The 20,712-nt window shown below is 41.0% G+C and overlaps 1 protein-coding gene across 3 annotated transcripts in view; it reads right to left on the bottom strand.

Annotated features, from left to right (window-relative positions):
- Positions 1-20,221, bottom strand: part of MTHFD2L (methylenetetrahydrofolate dehydrogenase (NADP+ dependent) 2 like) — a 66,984-nt gene extending 46,763 nt beyond the window's left edge. The window contains exons 1-2 of one of the 3 annotated variants that reach the window (XM_043545631.1): positions 13,082-13,210; positions 8,640-8,744 (exon numbers count right to left, since the gene is read on the bottom strand). Coding sequence is in view for 1 of the 3 variants with exons in the window: in XM_037896664.2 (XP_037752592.1) it covers positions 13,082-13,194 (113 nt within the window). In the remaining 2 variants the exon portion in view is untranslated. Of the gene's footprint in view, positions 1-8,639; positions 8,745-12,535; positions 12,940-13,081 lie in introns of those variants that run through there. The other 2 variants (XM_043545632.1, XM_037896664.2) reach the window with 2 other exon arrangements.
- Between the last annotated feature and the right edge of the window lie 491 nt (positions 20,222-20,712).

The raw sequence follows: 20,712 nt of genomic DNA on the forward strand, positions 1-20,712 counted from the left end.
TTGTCTGAGGGGGTGGAGTGAGGGGGAAATTGAGAAGTCCCGGACAGTGGAAAAGGACTGTGCGGGTGGAGTTTGGGTGGGGAGGGGCATGGAAAAGAGTTCTGAATGTGCTGCAGGGGAGGGAGGGCGGGCTCAGATCTGCTCAGTCTGCAGCATTATTAAGGACTTCAACATCTGAGTTTGCTCCTCCATTACTTTAATCATCCACTCAGTTGCATCCTTAAACTCCTGATTCTCTTTTCTGTCCTGCTGTTTGGCTTCCCAGCTCTCCTTCCATTCCCTTTTCTCTGCATTGGAGCAGTGCAGTACCTCCCGGAACGTGTCTTCTTTGCTGTGTCTTGGGCGCTTTCTTATCTGGCAGAGATGCTCCGCCAGGGTGCGTGGGGTGTTCCTGAAGTCCACATCTACCGAAGCACAAGGGACAATGCATAGAAGCGGGATTGTTAAATTCACACATAGCATTGAAACATCTCAGTTAAATACACTTTTTGCAACATAATCACTTTCTCACTGTCCCTTGGTAGGCACACATCTCTGCGAACACCCAAAGCATGGTGAGTGTTGGTGGGGGTGGGTGCTCCACATGGGGAAAAGAGCACACACTCTGCAAGGGTTGTGGTGTAGCCGACTAGGGAAAAAATTCTAAAATTCTCCCACACTTTTCCACAGGCGGGGGTAATTCTAGCAGACATCTCACTACTAAGGATAAGCAGGGAAACGAGGGTACATCTACTCCATGCTTGCAGCTTCCGCCCTGCTCCCTATGCTGCTCTCCTGTGTGCTGCTTTCGTCCCTGCATAAGGGGTTGTCGAATGGCATGAGAATTTCCTACAATGGGGGAAGGAACAAAGCTGCTCTGTTACGGAACCTTTGGCAGAGGATTGCCGAGTACCTCCAGGAAACTTTCCTGGAGATCTCTCTGGAGGATTCCCGTGAGATCTCACTGTGCATCAACACCCTGTTCCGCTGTACCGATTAGCTACACAGGGAAATGTCCAGCTGACAGAAACACAGCCATCCATCCATATTTCTATACACCCAACCCACCTCCACACTATGCAAATCACAGCCATCTCCTCTACTGCTTTGCTCGCCAGAGAGCAACTCCTGAGACTGGCTAGACACCTCTGGAGTGGAGAACAGTTCCTGGTTGCCTGCCCCCCCAGGCAACCCCCTCGAGAGCTCCACATCGTCATCTAATTCTACTTCTTCATCAATAACTTTGTCTTCCAGGTTAGGTCCTCCTTCCGCCACCTCCAGGCCCACTGAAGTATCCACGAGGCTCTCAGCAGTGGAGGTGGGATTGCCTCAGAGGATAGCGTCCAGCTCCTTATAGAACCAGCAGGTCTTAGGTGAAGCACTGGAGTGACGGTTTGCCTCCCTCGCATTATGGTATGCCGGCCTCAGCTCCTTTATCTTCGCTCTGCACTGCAGCGGTCCCGATCATAGCCCTTTTCGCACAGGCCTCGAGAAATGTGTCCGAAGGTATCCCAATTCCTACGGCTCAAGCACAGCTGTGACTGCACAGCCTCCGTTCCCCATATCCTGATTAGATCCAACAGCTCCACAGCGGTCCAAGCGAGAGAGAGCGTTTGGTGCGATAACCTGCCATGGTCACCTGGGAAGAAGCAATGAGACCTCTCCATGCTGATCTAGCAGGAAATGGAATTTCAAGAATTCCCAGGGCTTCTAAGCGGGAGGGACGGATGGTTGTTTACCTGGCTGCAGGGCAGTGGAGTTCAAATTGCTGACCAGAGCGGTCACGATGGGCATTGTGGGACACCTCCTAGAGGCCAATTAAAGTGATGAAATCAAGCGTGGTGTCTACACTTGCACTTTGTCGAGAAAAATTTAAAGGAAATAGACATATGTCTCTCATCGGAGTGGTAGTATTTTGTCTCCAAAACCGGGCATTTTTCCCGACAAAAGTCACATTGCAGTGTGTATGCATTCACTGTTTTGATGACAAAAGGCAGTTTTTGTTGACAAAACTTGGTAGTGTAGACAAGGCCTAAGAATCAGAGGCAGAGTAAGTGGGTTCTAAACACTGTCTTATTAGTAGTCAGCATGCTATATGTTGTTCGGGATACAGACCAAAGAAACATTGAGGATTTTTGTACCATTTTACAGCTTCACTCCCCCTCTTTCACACATCCAACAACTAGAGGTCAGACAACTTCTATAACCACAAATAACATTTTAAAAAATAAAATCTCTCTCTCTTAGAAGGGGGTTAGCACTTTACAAGCTGAAGTAAAGTATTGCAGTTCATAAAGATAGCAACTCCCCAAACTTTAAGGCTCAATCCTGTACATTTTACATAGCCAGAACTCTCACTGATTTCAAGAGGTGCATGAAGAAAACAGGATCTGCATTTTATAAGCAGGAGCAACATTAAAAACTTGTCCATCGTGACATTCAATTGTCCCTGATTGTAATATGGTCTTTAAGTAGTAAGTACACCTTGAACTGTACTTGAAAATAGGATCATGGACTATGGAGTACAGCTTAATAGGTGGCCTGCTAGAAGCACTGCTAAGCAAGTGAGCGGTTGAATTCCTCACTAGCTGCAGTTTTTTAGTAAACGTTAGCCTTCTCTCTCGGTCTTATTATAACAACATTTAACCTTAACTGCCACTCTTATGCTGCTGATACTTAACTGAACTTATATTTCAGCCGCTTTACCAACTCTTTTCTGTTGACTTTCTTGTCTCAAATTGAGTTTGCAGCTTTCTCTCAACATCCCTCAGTTCACTCTTTGAAAATGGAAGTCATTCACTTGGACAAGAGCGTCCTCAGGAGCAATTCCATCTTTTCCATCCAGATCTCCCATTTGACCCTCCTGTCTATACCCCCACTGTTTTCCAGTCTCACCTGTCTGATATATGTAAATGTGCATATTAGCTCTGTGCCAACACTGCCGGCATTTAATATGACCCTGCTTTGACTCCCTCCTCTGAAGTAATTATGTGTTTGTTTCCTCGAATATTTCAACTCCTTATCTTTTCACACATTCCAAGGAAAACCAAGGAAGCCAAGCATGATATATATATATTTATTAAATATTGTTTCTAGACAGGAATAGTATATCTTTCTATATTAAGATATGTCTATTATATCTGACTTCATTTTATAGATAACATTTAAACTTCTGAAAGTAAGATTTACAAGATATATATGAAGTGCCAAGTACCAGTGGACATGTCTACTCTTCCTCCGAAACATAGAACTGCACAGGGTAGGGTACCAGTGTTCTATTCTTACACACAGCATCAGGATAACTGCTGGTGGTCCACATATCCATGATACAAGGATCAGAATCCTATAGGAAGCTTGCTCCCACTTTTCTAGATAGGAAGCAGGATTATGAGCAAGACACCTCCCACTCACACATCTTGCTTCCTTCTTCTGAAAGAAAAATATGGTTTTCTGTCTGTACATACGCACATGCACACACTATGCAAGGGACCAAGCCCTGCTCTGAACTGAGTTCAGTTTAGAATAAGTGAATTATATGTGAGTAACAAGAATAACTTTGTTTAGAAAGTATTTTTTAAGAAAAGGTGTAATACTACCAACCCAGGCGGCATCCTTGAAAGTTCAGTGGTTGATATAAACAACCTAGTGAGAACAAACTCCATTTATTCCACAGCAAAGCCAATAAAAACATAAATATGTATCAGCTCAAGTGGAACCACTAATATACAGTTGGTGTTCTTTTCTTTTAATTCAAAAGCTGGATTTAGCCATTTTCTCCCCCCAATACTTTGTATTGGGAAACACTATCCTTCCTTAACTATGATACTAGAGATAGGAGACAGGTGTAATTTCATGCTTCTCAGTTATATACATGCCCTTATTTACCCTTCATGTGGTTCTCTCTCATCTTGCATGCTACATGCTTTGGCTATTACAATACTTTGGCACTGATCTCTCCTTTTCTGCACTTGTTATGCCAATTAAATATTGATAGTCACCTGTGTTGAGCAATGCTGCATGTATTTAATCTGCTCTTTAAAAACATAAAAAGAACAGGAGTACTTGTGGCACCTTAGAGACTAAAATTTGAGCATAAGCTTTCGTGGGCTACAGCCCACTTCATCGGATGCATAGAATGGAACATACAGTAAGAAGATCTTCTTTATATTTATATATATATATACATACACACACAGAGAGAGAGAGAACATGAAAAGGTGGAGTAAGAGGCTAATTAATTAAGTTATATCTCTTCTTGCTATATGTTCCATTCTATGCATCCAGTGAAGTGGGCTGTAGCCCACAAAAGCTTATGCTCAAATAAATTTGTTAGTCTAAGGTGCCACAAGTACTCCTGTTCTTTTTGCGGATACAGACTAACATGACTGCTACTCTGAAGCCGGTCTTTAAAACATATCATACAGTATATAAGTGAAATCATGTTATTCTCATTTAGCCTCCTAGTTTTCACTGTAATTGTATTATCAAGGGACTAATTTTCTTAATTCTACATATACAGCCTAACCTTCTAAAACATCTAAGTGCAAGCTTGTATCCTTAAAGAGTAACACCAGCTCCATGGCATAGGTCTAAAAGAGCTGTCATCACTCAAGGCTTACAGACAACAAAATATTTAGGACTCTAACAGCCATCAAGCTGAAACTGGTGGTATAAACTAATATGGTTTAGAGCATGAAGTGCCAAATAAAAAATGCAACAGATCAATATAGTGCATTAACCTTGGTCAAGAACAAACTTTATGCCAATGTATTATGGTTGAGAGGTAACAAATTTCTTAGACAATATGATATACCTGTACCTACTTAGTGTTCCTTCTAAATATAATATAAAGCAAATCAGACGAGCATAAGCAAGAGCTAATTGTAAATGGTAACAGCTCACAGGAGAATGTAGCTTTTTCAATTTATTTTAACAACCTAATGGAGGGCTGTTCCTGCCTAGTGGTGCATTTTGCTGAAATCACTGACATTCAAATCATCATCAATGCTTTAAGCAACAGAGATCATCTTCAAGACGACCTAAACACATTAAGAGAGCAAACTATTAAACAGCTGTTGGATTTTAATATGAGCAAATTTAAGAGCTGAGATGGATTGCTTAAAAACTATAATACAAAAACTATAACATGCAATATACTGGCAATGAAAGGAAGGTTTCAAGTTAGCACTAATATGAAAATGGACACAATGTGTTCAGCTAAAGCACAGAAGGTCAAAAGGATTCCAGGCTACATCAGAAGATGTAAATAAACGTAAGCGAAACAAGAAAAATTATACCATTGTAGAAGGCCATGGCAAAGCCCACCTGGAATTCCATGCCCAGTTTCAGGCATATTACTTCTGCTGGATAAAAGTCCAAAGAAGATGAAAACTCAAACAGTAGTGATGGCCTTATCGACGATAGGCCTCTATAAATTGAAGATAAGACTAGTGGGGGAGGGAGGCATTAAAGGCACACTTTGTATGTAAAAAGAGCCTGTTAAGATGTAGTTATCACCTCCCTTCAAAAACAAACCCAATCTTGCTAAATCTTTCCAAAATCCTTAGGCTGGTCCCTTTGTAAATGGATACCTTTTGGAGGGGTAGGAAAATAAATAGTTTTGCCAGTCTATCCAAAATTGCTAAAGCTGGATGGGTCTGCTTAAACTCAGCAACCAAAATAAAAAGACACATGGACATGTGTAGAAAACAAACAAAAGCATGCACTAAAGTAGTCTTGCACATTTTTTAAAGAAAATGTAACACCCATACACTGAATCTTCTCTCTCACCTTTACCAAGATGGTAAGGCTAATATAGACTATATTGTGGTCAGGCATGTAAAATAAGTCCTAAGTGAGCTGACACACCAAATTTTTCTGCCTGGGTTAAATACATAGAGAACATTTTCCATTTTAGAGGTTATTCAAGTGTTTTGAATTTTTAACCCCCCAATGTAATTGCAGAAAGCCCCTTAAACAAGTTTGAAAAAAAAGAAATAAAAGGATTACTGGAAAACCAGTGTCTTACTGGGGTATAAAGAGCATTATATGCTAGGATGATTATTTATATGTAGGGGATTAAATTTTTAAAATGATCGAAAATTCCTGTTTGTCCCCAAATTGGTTCTTCCATGTATTCTTTAATTTATAAATTAAAATTACTTTAAGGATGCTGGAATTGTTTTATTAGCAGTTTTAGAGATGAAACTCATCTTTATCAGAAAAGATATGTGACTTCGTAAATTGCACTTTGTAAACTAGGTAACTGTTAGCTAATAACAATATTTTATTTAAAATATTATTTGTAGCAAGGACAATGCAAGTGAACTATAACACTACACACAGCTCACTTTTAAGTACTTCTCGCTGAGTACTTCTGCAGAAACAGATCATAGCTGTTTGGTATGCAACTCTATTTTAAAGGAAACTCTCAGTTTGAAACTGGCTACATAAAAGGAATAAGAGTTTTATTTTGTCAAGTATCAGAGGGGTAGCCTGTTAGTCTGGATCTGTAAAAGTGGCAAAGAGTCCTGTGGCACCTTATAGACAAACAGACGTATTGGAGCATAAGCTTTCGTGGGTGAATACCCAATTTGTCGGATAATTTTGCTAATTATTAATCTTTGCCACTAAGGACACTAAGCTTTAGTTATCAGTGTATTACTTAGGATGATAGAACTCTGAATTGCCAGTGAAGCTATTATTGATTATTCCCTCTGGATCTGATTGTGAACCCTTTCCTCACTCAAGACTCATTGAAGTAATGAATCAAACCCATCATGTGAAATCTTGGCCCCATTTGAAGGCAATGGGAGTTTTACCATTGATTTCAAAGTGGCCAGGATTTCACCTCTTGTCTTTAGCATGATCCATGGGATCCAACCATCTTATTTTTACTGCATTATTTATGTATTTCCATCTATGCCAAGCAGAACTCTGGGAGTTATCGTACCACACAATAGCGTACCTTTGAGATCATAGCTACACTCTCCAGTTTTGAAAATGTTTGCTTGCCTGGCTTTAACATTAGAGTTTTAACACTACCTTAATATATTGCATTTTTTATGTTCTTTAGCCTTAGCTATATTATAGTTTACAAAACCTTAGCACAACTGTCATCAATACAAATTCCCTGAAGAGCAAAGATTAACAACATTTTACTCATTCAGCAATCTAACATCACAACTACCATATTATTCCCAGACTATTAAAAATGCCTCCCTAATCCACTGGGCCAGTTATAAAATGAAAAGATACACGAGGTGACACACCAGGAGCCAAAATGTAGATATTTCTGTGGCACAAATCAGTGTTTGGTGCAGAAGTTCACTGTTTGCTGTGCCTATAGTTGTTCTCTGGAAATACAACAACGTGAAGAAACCTCTTTCCAGAAGGAGAAAAGATAAATAAAATAGATTTGGGGGCTTGCCTCCTCTTCATATATACTAAATGTACAGTCTTGTCAAAATAACCACAGGCTGCCTCTTTTTTCTTGCAGACTACTTCATCTTCTTCCTTTACTGGCCAAACAGCCCGCAAAAATTTTGCCCAATTTCCACTTGTGTTTAAATTATTTCAAGTCAAGGTAAGGACAAAGAAAGAATAGTTATGCGTAGACTATCATATTGATTTTTAACATTATTATATTCATTCTTCAAGAAGTACAGATATTAAATGCTTTGGGGCTATTCATAAACACTTATTCTTTTTATCATGTTTTATTCAAAAAAAAAAAACATTGACAGAATATATTAATATATTTTCACAATTAGCCATATTTGCCACGTGTGTTGAGACATCTCAGTTACACGAATAAGAACTCCTGAGACTACTATAGTAGATATACAATGGAGGGGTTTTTTTTTTTTTTTAGGTATAACATCAACAAAATTTATTTATTTCAACATTTAAAAAAGGAATAAACTTGTGCATGTCAAGTATTAGTGCAGTAGAATAATAAATTATTTTTCATTTGTAGGATAACTTTATAAAGCACAATACCAATAATAAATGGTTATAATTAGATTTTTCTACTTAAGTAAAATAAATTGCCCACGTTTTGTTGTGACAGTGATCAGTATGATTTTTTTTTGGAGAGGGAGAGGCTAACCACTCTATATGTTCAATGCAAAACCACCACCCAATTTCTTGTGCAATTACACCTACAACCGTTAAAAATTACCAATGCAAAATGTAATCTGATATTTTCAATTACAAAGACATTTATAACGAGTTTTAAAAAGGGACACCGTCAAGGTTTTTAGATTCAAACTTTTGACCAATTTTAAATTGATGTATGATGAGTACTGTCCTTTGAATTCATTTTGAAGCTGATTATTTGATCAAACAATAAATGTATTTAGAGGAAGTAATATTTCTTCAAGTCTCCTAAAACCAGTATTGTGCACCTTCTCTACTAGAGCAACACTTAAATTACTTCCCCAAAGTAACGTCAATCAAGTACATGTCTACAGACAGGAAGATGTTTTGGCATGACAATAAGACACTAAAATAACATGAAAATTGTTGATGATACAAGATATAAGAAAAATATAGCTACAGATGTTTAGACTTCTAAGAAGATTAAGAAGATTAAGATTAAGTGCAATTAAACACAATTTAGGGTAAAATTAATATTAAGGATTATTTTAAAATATTACTTGGCAGTGTCCCTTTAATGATAAAAAAAACAGGTCTAGGGGGCATATGGGGGAAAGCAGACAGTGGTGAATTCTGGAAGATGGAATCTCTTCTCTCTGCTGGTCCTAGAAGAGAAAAGAGAAACCAATAAGAATAAACACACTGCCTTGTATCCACCCCAGCCTTGTCCCACAACTCAACATCACGCCATTCACAACCTGATTCTACTTCTTCATGGCACTGTTTTGCACGAATTATGTTATATTAAGAAATATATCACTTATCAGTAGAACATTCTGGAAATTCCAATTATGAGATTTTTTTTCACCATACCTAAACTGCAAATTTTTACTATCGCTTCAAAGCCTCCTGCTAATATCTACCAACTTGCTGAAAATTATTATTTGGAACTACAGTTGTATGTGCAGAAATTGAAAACCAGTTCCCGGGAGTCCATGTGGATATAAAAATCAGAAGATAATGCCAAAGCAAAAATATACTTCTTCCAAAGTAAACGTTTTCTATCTTGTGCATTTCTCTCTTTAAGATTAATCTATATTCTTTCACATCTGCAGCAAACATTCTAAAAAAAAAGTGTAAAATACCAATTACATTGAAAGCAAAGATCATGTAATGTAAATTCTATTTTTCACCTTAAATATGAGGTTTTCAACCATTTATTTGCTCACTAGCTATCCACAGAATCTTAGAGTACATTCTCTTAAATTCTGTAACTGCTATTAATGCTAAAACGAGTTTTAACATACTTTAAAGGAGGTGGTGACAAATACACTATGAAAGATATATAGAAGTAGTAACACACACACGGTTGCTCTGTCTTGTATTAGTGGGCCTAATACAAAAACATTCCAAATAAGTTCATTTCCTAATTCAAGAGACCATCAGGGACATAAATTCTCTAAAGTAAAACAAGCATAGACTGCTACTAAAAAAAATTGAGATTTTCTGAATTCAAATAGGATGATTGTTTTGCATGAGACATCTCTAACTTATTCTTCTGAAGAAAGCCAACTATCCAGGGATTCCCTATATAACTGAGGCAACTATTTGAACTCTCTTTTATAACAGCAGGCAAATACTTGCACGTTTGGCATTTGGACTGGCAAACTCCTGTAAATTATTTCAATTGTCCGTTTAATCTTAATTGATTCTGTCTAGAAGGTACTGTTGAAAGAGAAAAACAAACTGAAAATTCTAATATTTTGCCATCTCTCCCTCTGGCACCCCGATACTCTCAAACTACTTTCCTTCTGTTGTGAATTATGATATTGGTGAGAACAGTTTATGCAACTTTTCATCAAGGAATGGAATTTCAACGATTTTTAAGCATAAAAAAGCCTAGCTTAAACCTTTCCCCCTCTCCCCCCACTTGCCTACTCAGGTCAAAATCTAGACAACTTACTCCAAATAAAGCAAAATTTATATATGTATTTAAACTACTAAGTCAGAAAACAAAATATCAGTACTTCAGAAAAACAAACATGAGATTGCACTTCTGTTCACTGAATAGGTCAATGAGAGTAACAGTTGAAGAAAAACCTTTTTGCTCAGACCTTGTTTACATGGGCAAGTTCAGCCAGCTATATTTAACAGAGTTTTATCAGTGTAACCTCCCTATGTGGATGTTCTTATTCTAGTATAAGAGTGGGTTTTTTTCAGTTTAGCATAAACTCCTTCCCAAGCAACATAAATTAAACCAAAAAAGATACTCTTATGCCAGAATAAGAACGTCTACACAGGGCAATTATACTCGTTTAATTATCAGTTTAAACTCTCACCTAAGGTTACACCACATGTTTTTTCCCTATATAGACAAAGCCCCAATAACTGAGCTCTGAGAAAGCCCAGCAGGGAAATAATCTGGTTTTATGTTTCTAAAGCTTGTATAAATTTACTATAGTACATAGAGAGAATAATTCTTCTTAATAAATGCAGTAACTGATAAAATATAACAAAGATAAAGTTGCCTAGCATCAATATTAGAAATACTACAAACCCAGGAGATCACATAGTCCATTACATCCTGTCCCTTTCAATCTCTGATATCCCAATGCCCCTAAGATCAATACACTCAAAACCATGTGATTTGCTGAATTCATTATCATAGAAGCAATTATTTTTGGCAGATCTGGAAAACGATAACAGCAAAAAGCACCACATATCCAAAAAGCTAGTCATACAAAAAGGCAATGTTTTTCAACATCCATCTCAGGAACAATGGGATCACTTCTCTCCACTATTTTCTAGAACAATGAAAGAAGAGCTGTTCGGGTGGACATTTACTTAATGTTGTCACAGTAGTGCTGGCAGATTGTTTCCTTTTAGAATTAGTGAAGAGAAAATAGCATTGCATCCATGTAGGATATTTTTCATATGATGTACTTAAAGTCCAGTGTTACTAATATTTATCTCAGAACAGACTCTATATAAAAAAGGGTCTCTGTTAAGGGCCTCTTCCATACCCAACAAGAGCAAAGAATTGTCATACCATGGTAGAGTACTTATGCATTAAGTTAGCAAACCAGCAGGCGCACACATTAAATTATATGTTACCCGGTTGAGGTGGGAGACTTCACAAGGCTTTTTGTTCATTGCTGTGATATACTGAACAAACTTCCCACAAAAGATATTTAGTCCTTTTTTGTACGAAGTTCTTGAACAAACTATACTAAAACACAATGTATCCATCTACAATATCTTTCATTTCTTTTTTTCATAACACATACAAAAGGACAAACAAGTGCCACAATATTATATTGTCTTTGTATAAAGAAGAACACTCTTTAACAAAGTGAAAATATTAGATTGTGGGCTATTAACACAGAAGCAATTCTGGACCCAGAACAAATGGTAGCAAAACGGGGCTCTTGGTCAAATAAAAGCTTTTAAAAATACAAATAAATTTCCAAGTACCCCTCCCAGGGGCAATTAAGGTTCAAAACTTGTTTACAGTGTTTGTTTCTGGGCATTAAGGATTTTCTTAGGTTTCAATAAATCCATTAACAAGTCCATTTTCAGAATAAATATTTTGCAATTCTATCTCCCTCATTCAATCTGTCTGAATGGCTTGTGACTCTGGTCTACATTTAAAATTTACATCAACATAGCTACGTCGGTGAGGGCTATGAAAAATCCACACTGGATAGCTATGCCAATAGAATTCCCAATGTAGACACAGCCTGGTCAAGAGAAAAATGCATCTGTTGACCTAGCTACCGCCATTTGGGAAGGTGCTGTTGCTACACCAATGGAAAAACTCTTCTGTCACTGTAGGCTGTATCTACACAATTGGGTTATGCCAGCACAGCTACTGTGATGTGGCTATGCCAATACAGTCCCTGTAGTATAGGCCTACCCAGAGACTGTATGGAGAGATTAATCAGGGAGCTCAACTGCCAAATGTAGGTGCTTACATAGGTGCCCAGACCCTACATTTTAGCTCTCAGTCAGGCACACTGGCAACTCTTATGATTTCATTGCACGTCTGACAATGTTTGTAGTTTTGTTTAAAGCTCCACCCGCTGGAGTCAGAGGAGTGCATGCAAATCTCAGCTTTTAGTGCAGTGGTTCTCAAACTTTTGTACTGGTGACCCCTTTCACCTAGCAAACCTCTGAGTGCGGACCCCCCACTCTTATAAATTAAAACCACTTTTTTATATATTTAACACCATTATAAATGCTGGAGGCAAAGCGGGGCTTGGGGGTGGAGGCTGACAGCTCACGACCCACCATGTAATAACCTCACGACCTCCTGAGAGGTCCCGACCCCCAGTTTGAGAACCCCTATTTTAGTGGATAAAAAAACCAAGCGGCCCCCCTGGTTGCAGAGCAAGGCTCGAGAAGGAGACGCGAGGGAATCCTCGAGGCCCAGAACCCAAAAGGCAAAGAGACAGACCTGCATTATTTCGGAAAGAAAAAAAATCCCATGATTTTCAGGCAGAATCTCAGGATTTCCCGGGCCTGGCTAAGGATTTTTGCACACCTGGGCTTGGCCACCGGCTCCAACCCAGGGCGCAGTCAGAGCCCTGCTGGCTGGTACTAGGGGCTGTCTGGCAGGGCAGGCACCCATTTCAACACCCAAACATGGGAGCTGGGCATCTCATTGGGGTGCTCAACGTCACAACTGGGTTCACGTGGTCTTAAAGCCCCCACCGCCACCGCCCAGGAGGGGCTGAATGGGCATAGGGGTGCCGGGGAAGAACGGCCCCCTGACGCCGGGCCTGCCCCGGGTGGCCGAGCCCCGCCGCGCGCGCTGCCGCCCCCGCCCCGAACGTTCGCGGAGGAGCCGTTAGCATCGAATTCCAGCCGTTAACCGCCGCCCCCAGCCGCTGGCGGGAAGGGCAGCCAAGGGGCTCGCGCATCCAGCCCCCGCTGGGCCGAGCTCCACGCCGGCCGAAGCGAGAGGGAAATGACCTTCCCCCACCCCCGGAAGGGCTCGTACCTGGCGGCTCTGCGCGGGGAGCAGCTGCTGCTGTAGCCGCCGGGCCGGGGTCGCCTTCTCCCCAGGCGCAGCAGGCAGGAGCGCAGCGAGGAGACGCCACCGGCCGCCGCCATGTCCGCTCTTCATCCCCGCCGCACCCGGAGAGCCCGGGCCCCGCCTCCCTTCCACACCCCGAGGCGCCGCGCCCCACTCCCACGGGCGCAACGGCGAAGGAGCCGCAGAGGTGTCAGTGTAAGGCGGGAGCCCAGGGTCGGCGGCCGGTCACGGCCAGGTGGGGCTCTGGGAGCTGCAGGCCCCGCAGGTGGGCGAGTGCCCCGGCCCCAGGTGTGGCTGTGGGCAGGTCGGGTTGGCTCCAGTCCTCAAAGGTACTTAGGCCCCTAACTCCCATTGACAGCAGTAGGAGATGGGCAGCTCTGGGCCTCAGCTCCGGACCTCCGATGGCCTAACCCCACCTCCGCGCCCTGGGGTGCTGTGAGAACAAAGGCCTTAAAGACTGTGAGGTGTACTGCAGCCGTGGGGCCATGGGCAGCCCTCCCCTGACCTCACTAGCCCATGCCCCGGCTAGCTGAGCTCAGAGAGTATGTTTACGCTGCAATTAAACACCTGTGCCTGGCCCCTCTAGGCTGGTTCCAGCTCCAGGGGCTACACAATTGCAGTGTAGAGAGGTTTAGGCTCTGCTCTGGGTCTTCCCAGAGGCCAGGCTCCAGCCCAAGTGCAAACATCCACATTGTAATGTTATAGCTTCGCAGCCCGAGTCAGACAGGGGTCTGCTGCAGCGGTTTTATTGACCTATGCTAAGTGACAGGAGGATCAGAGAGAGATGTAAAATTACCGTTCAAATCCACCCTCCTCAGACATATGCTACAAAACCTTCCATCTCCACCGGGAAAACATCCCTCCAAAGCCAGGGCATCTTCCTCTGAACTGGTCAGACTCTGCTGGCCTGCAATCGTAGAAATGTTTGGCTGAAAAGGGCATTGAGATCCCAGATGTCATCTAGTCCAGCCCCCTGCATTATTTTAACAGGATGAAATACACAGGCAGGGTCAGAATAAAAGCAGAGGGTATGTCTGTATCGCAGATGTGACCAAACAAGTGCTAGCTGGGTAGTAGCCTCCAGCACACCATGGCCCCGCTGTGCTTAGTGATGTCATACATGTTGCCAGCTATTAATAAAACACTGTATGTTAGCAAACTTGTAAGTCATACAAGCTTATACATACTCCTACAGTAGTTAATAGTGGCAGCAAGCCAAGGATATTAAAAAAAATTGGAAGAAAATTTAAAATTGTGGTATAAAGAACAAATTCCAGGATCTTGTGAAAAAAGGGGGGCCTTACAAAAGAGGCAGGGATCACCACTGCTAAAATGTTATGAGAAATAACCTTAAAAATGATAAAACAGGGAAGGGGTTTGATTTCCTCATTGAAAGAAGAGGGAGCAGCATATTCCCACATCGTGATCTCTAATAATACATGTTTATGTACAATGCACAGATACTCAAGGATGTCTAATAACAATTTATATATTGAGACTGTGTTTACGTAGGTCCTTAGAAATTACACTTGGCTGCATCTCAGTACATAGTGCCTCACTCACTTATTATTTAAATGTATCTGCATTATACACAAACCTGGTATTTTTATTTCTGCATTTCTTATTGTTCTAAGTTAACAAATTCTTACTTTTAAAATTGGAGACTATTTGTTGATGTATTCCTGATTTGTGATCCTTGCCATTTGTTGTAGTATCCAGTTTTGCAAAGTATAGGGCTTATTAATGTGGGTAGAGAGCAGCACTAGATGTAACATCAGCTGGTATACATGATATTACACACTCAAGGGCCATACCACTTCTATAGTACACCACTGATTTGAATGGAACTATGTTGGTAGGGTGCTGCTTTTAATATACTGTACATCCTTTGTCCATAAAGCACTAAAATTTTGATTATAAACATTTGAATATGACTGTGAGACTGTTAATCTTAAAGTCAGAATCATAGAACCACAGGGTTAGAAGGGACCACAAGGGTCATCTAATGTAACCCCCTGCCAAGACAGAAAATCTACCATCTAGCCAGTGTAACTTCAAATGATGTTTTATGGCTTATTCTCCTGCCTTCACCCAAGCTGATGTTCAGTACACTTCACTTAGCACTCCTCATCAGATTCATCTTTCAGAGGAACATTTCCATCTATTGTCATTCCTTCCTGTTCTGTTTGTATTGTCTTCCCAGTGCAAGCCTATTCTGATGACTGCTCTCTTTTGTTGCCTCTCTCAAACATTATTGCTCCTTTTTGTCTTGAAAGGAGCTTTTAAATCTTACTCCTGATTTGTGTGTGTAGGAGTGGGGCTTCCTTAAGAAACCAATGATGAGATCCTAAAATAATAGCCGCACAGCAGGCAGCCAGTCCAAATAATGATGGCAGCATCAGCTGCAGTATGCTTCTAGTCACAGTTCGCTAAATTCGTTGCTAGCTGGTGGATTTTGCTGCATTGTGAAAGATTCAAATGTGACAGTGAGTTTGCAATTTCTGCTTCTTGAGACTGACAAATTAGCTTATGGATACGAGCACTGTATCACAAACTGAATAACCATGAAGCACTGATACAGAAAATTTACATCCACTTTTTAACAATGATATTGTAATTTTCTCTAATATTGTATATATTACATACATCTTCTCTTTTGCCCTGCCAACTTCTCAGATAAAAAAACAGAAACAGCAATCACAAACTTCACACACAGTCTAATATGTCTTATATTTTATTTTATTTAGGTTTATTTAAAGAAAGGAACACTTAGCCAAGGCACCTAGATTCACTTATAACCATTGTCCCACCCACCTCTGACTCTTCCTATGTTATTTCTGGTTTGTCTAAAACTGATCACTTTGGGGGCATGTAATGTGTCATCTGCTTTGGAAATTTATGGTACCAAATGATGATTATAGAACAAAATTATCTCTAACTCCTTGAGCTTATGCAGCACATGAAGGATTGAAGGTTAGCGAGAGAGCACACATATACAAGAGGTTATCAGCATATAAAATAATCTCCTGTCCATGGAATATCTAGAAATAGCTGTACGTGTGTGTAGTCTGTTGGTTCGACAATGATGTTTTCATATTCTCTTTTTGTGGATTCTTGAGTGACTCTGATGTCCAAAGCGTGACGCGCATGCTCGTGAGAAGATCAGGCAAACAAAATCAGTGGTTTGCATCTTGGTAGCTATAGCAGTGGTATGATGCTTTTTCCTTGCAGCTAACAAGAGATTATTTCTGTCCTTTTCAAAGGCTTGAAAAGCTCAGAGTGCTGTGTGTTGCCATGCTGATCTATTTAATGCAGCCTTCTCAAGATCTGGGTTTATTGCACCAAGGTGTATGCAGTTCTTGATGCTGTCTCTGTAATGCATTCTGGGGCAGCCTTGATTCCAATGTCCTTGTGTCAATTCTCCACAGAAAATTTTTCTGGGGAGTTGATATTCAGGCATCCTAATGATGTGTCCAACCCAGCGTAGTTGGGTTTTTAATCAGCATGGCCTCGATACTTATGTCATTTGACTTTTGGAGAACTTTCAGGTTGGTAATTTTGTTCTGCGGATCCCCATACTGGTGTGCAGAGATCGCATATGGAAGGCCTCTAGCGGTTTGATATGCCATTTGTATGGTGTCCAGGTCTCACAGCTGTACAGGAGGGATGTGAGCACAAAAGCATTAAAGTTTTATTTTTGTTGAGAGGGTTATGTTGCGGGATTTCAGGACTTAGTTACGTAGCTTTTCTAATGATTGAGAAGCTTTCTCTATCCTGTTCATGATCTCTTTGTCAAGAGATCCATTATTGGAGATGTTGCTGCCGAGATAGGCAAAACTGTCAAGTTGTTTCAGCTGGATTCCACTAATGGATATGGTAGGGGATATGGCATGGACCAGTGAAGATGATTGGTGCAACACCACAGTTTTCTCCAGGCTGATTGTGAGGCCAAACAATTGTGATGCTTCAGCGAAGCGATCTACGATGCATTGGAGATCTCTCTGTGTGTGCGCTAGAGGGCACAATCATCCTCAAAGAGTGCTTCTCTTATTAGTAGTTCTGTTACTTTTGTTTTTGCTTTAAGCCTTGTAAGATTGAAGGCTGAGCTGTTGTGTCTGTATCTGATGTATATGCCTCTGTTGAGCCCATTTGTAGCATGGTTGAGAACTTGCGTGAAGAAGAGATTGAACAGTACAGGGGCAAGGACACAGCCTTGTTTGACTCCGTTTGAAATGGGAAATGAGTCAGTGAGCTCTCCATAAAAAAGTATCTGACCTTGCATCCCTCATGAAATAAACAAATGATCTTTACCAGTTTTGGTGGCAACCAAGTTTGCTGAGGATCATCCATAATCCTTCTCTATTGACTGTATCAAATGCTTTGGTCGGATCAGTGAAAACACTAAACACATTCATGTTTTATTTGATGCATTTTTCTTGTATTTGCCAGATACTGAAATTCATGTCTATGGTGCTACGACCAGGTCTGAATCTGCACTGTGTCTCAGGTAGATTGGCTTCTGAGACAGATGAAATGAGTTGGTTCAGGAGGACACGAGCAAAGATTTTTCCAGCAACAGATGGAGAGATATCCCACAGTAGTTATCACAGACCAATTTGCTGCCTTCATTTTTAAATAAAGGAACAATTGTGGCATCTTTGAAGTCTTGTGGCATTTCTTTTTTGAAGTCATCTGGCATTTCCCAGATGTCAGTAAGGATCTTCTGGAATGTTAGTTACCACCTTTGGACCCGCAGATTTATATATTTCTGCCAGTATTCCATGTCTGCCCAAGGACTTTCCTGAGCTGATCAAACTGATTGGCTTTTCTATTTCTTCAAGAGAGGGTGGTGAGTCAAGGTGGTGCTGAATCGGCTTTTGAGGTATCTGAATAATAGCACTTGTTTCAATTGACGATGGTCTGTTCAGTAGTTGGCTGAAATGTTCAACCCATACCGTGTTTGTCTTTGATGACTGTCCTGCAATCAGCCGTCATGAGCGAACCTGTGCCCACTTTTGAAAGTCCATGTACTAGCTTCAAGGAATCAAAGAATTTCTTTGTTTCATTTGTTTCTGCATACATTTGAGTGTCTTCTGCTACCTTCTCCCACCATTTATCTTGTATCAGGTGTAGTTGTCTTTGTGCCGTGCTTTGCAGGTGTTTAAATCTGTCTCTCTTTGAGGTGAACTGAATATCATTTTGCCAGATTTGGAAAGCCTCATTTTTTTCTTTCAGGGGTACTGTGATTTCCTCATCATTTTAATTAAACTAGTCACGGTGACCAAGGACATCAGTTGCAGTTTGTTTTTTTGTACTGTGTCTCTGAATTCCTCCCATGAAACAGGGTTATCACCAAGGTTGGTTTCTAGTGCACTTTGTAGCTTGTCTCGATAGGATGCATGGTTTAGTTTAACAATTATCAGGGGACATCTTGATTGTTTTGGGGTGTTTCAGGCATGTGGGTACAATGTGTAGATTCAGTATTTGACCTAATCATTCGTCCAACATTCTGCTCCATGCATGGCTCTGATGACCCTGGCATCCCTTATGTCACATTGTCGGACAATGATGTAATCTATTAGATGCCACTGTTTGGATCTGGGGTGCATCCAGGTAGTTTTATATTTGTCTGCCTGTCTGAAGATGGTATTTGTAATTGTCAGGCTATGTTCTGCACACTTGCTTGGGAGTAGGAGACCATTTTCGTTCATTTTTCCAATGCCATTTTTCCGAGTGACACCTTGCCAGTTGTTATCTTTAGATACTCTTGCACTGAAATCTCCTAGGACGATTAGTTTGTCACTTTGTGGTATTGACTTGATGAGAAAGTCGACATCAGAATAGAACCATATCTTGCCCATATGCTCAGGGTTTAGCTGATCACCGTATTTGGGGTCGGGAAGGAATTTTCCTCCAGGGCAGATTGGAAGGCCCTGGAGGTTTTTCGCCTTCCTCTGTAGCATGGGGCACGGGTCACTTGCTGGAGGATTCTCTGCTCCTTGAGGTCTTTAAACTACAATTTGAGGACTTCAATAGCACAGATATAGGTGTGAGGTTTTTTTGTAGGAGTGGTGGGTGAAATTCTGTGGCCTGCGTTGTGCAGGAGGTCAGACTAGATGATCATAATGGTCCCTTCTGACCTAAATATCTATGAATCTAAGAACCATTTCTTAGCATCGTCAGGGCTTGTAAAGGTGGGCGCATATGCACTGATGATGGTAGCAAATCGCAACTTATTTAGTGGCAACCAGAGTTTCATGAGTCTTTTGTTAATGCCTATTGGAAAGTCTTCAAGACGTTGCAAGAGTTTGGTCTTGATGGCAATTCCCACTCCATGGATTCTATCTTTGTGTGGTTCTTTTCCCTTCCAAAAGGTGGTGTAACCCTGTGATGTTAGTGATATGAACTGTGACCATATAGATCATTGTTGCAACCAAGGTCATATGGTGGCACCAGATCTTGTACAAAGGAGGTCAAGTGGGGTATCCATGAAAAGGTTATGATTTGCTGGTTGTGATTATGCTTTCTGTATGTATGTATCATTTTTGTATTTATGGTTATACGTATTGGCTCTATACTGTGTGTATTTCAAACTTGTGCTGTGCTTCTGGGTGATATCCCACATGGTTTGGCATCAGCACTGCCTAGCCTGTTTGATTAAGGACCATCAGCTATACAACTGACCCATTGAGAGAAGGCAGATACACCTTGTGACCCAGCAAGGCATGCAGGGACATGCCTATGAACAGAACTCTACGGTTTTTCCATGCTATATGCTGGGTAGCTGGTGTTTGGAACAAAGGAAGCACAAGCCACATGGCAAAAGGACTATAAAAGGCAGCTGAATCATCTCCATTTTGTCTTCAATCCTGCTTCTTACCTCTGTAGGAACTTTGCTACAAACTGAAGCTCTGAACAAAGGACTGAATGGCCCATCCAAGCTATGGATGTACTCCAGAGACTTGATTTGAGCCTGCAGTTTATTCCATCACTGCTACAAGCCTGAACCAATAACTTTGCCATTACTGTATGTAATTGATTCCGTTCAACCAATTTTAATTCTCATCTATATTTCTCTTTTTATGAATAAACTTTAGATTTTAGATTCTAAAGGATTGGCAACAGCGTGATTTGTGGGTAAGATCTGACTGGTATATTGACCTGGGTCTGGGGCTTGGTCCTTTGGGATCGGGAGAACCTTTTTTTTTTTTACTGGGGTATTGGTTTTCATAACCATTCATCCCCATAAGGAGCGGTGCTGGTGGTGATACTGGGAAACTGGAGCGTCTAAAGGAATTGCTTGTATGACTTCTGGTAAGCCAGTGAGGTAAAACCGAAGTCCTCTCTGTTTGGCTGGTTTGGTGTGCCTGAGCAATAAAGGACACCCAACTTTGGGCTGTGACTGCCCTGCTCTAAGCAATTTGTCCTGAATTGATACTCTCAGTTGTGTCCCGCCAGAGGCCATATCGTTACAAACCCACAGCCGGTTCTGTAACAATGCCCTCGTTTGCCAATCTAGTTTCACTGCGCGCTGCAATGTCAATGTCATACCGGGCTAGCTCTTTTGAAAGGAGAGCTGTTCTTCTTTCAAATCG

This window comes from Chelonia mydas, chromosome 4 (genome assembly GCF_015237465.2).
Source record: "Chelonia mydas isolate rCheMyd1 chromosome 4, rCheMyd1.pri.v2, whole genome shotgun sequence".
Classification (NCBI taxonomy): Eukaryota; Metazoa; Chordata; order Testudines; family Cheloniidae; genus Chelonia; species Chelonia mydas.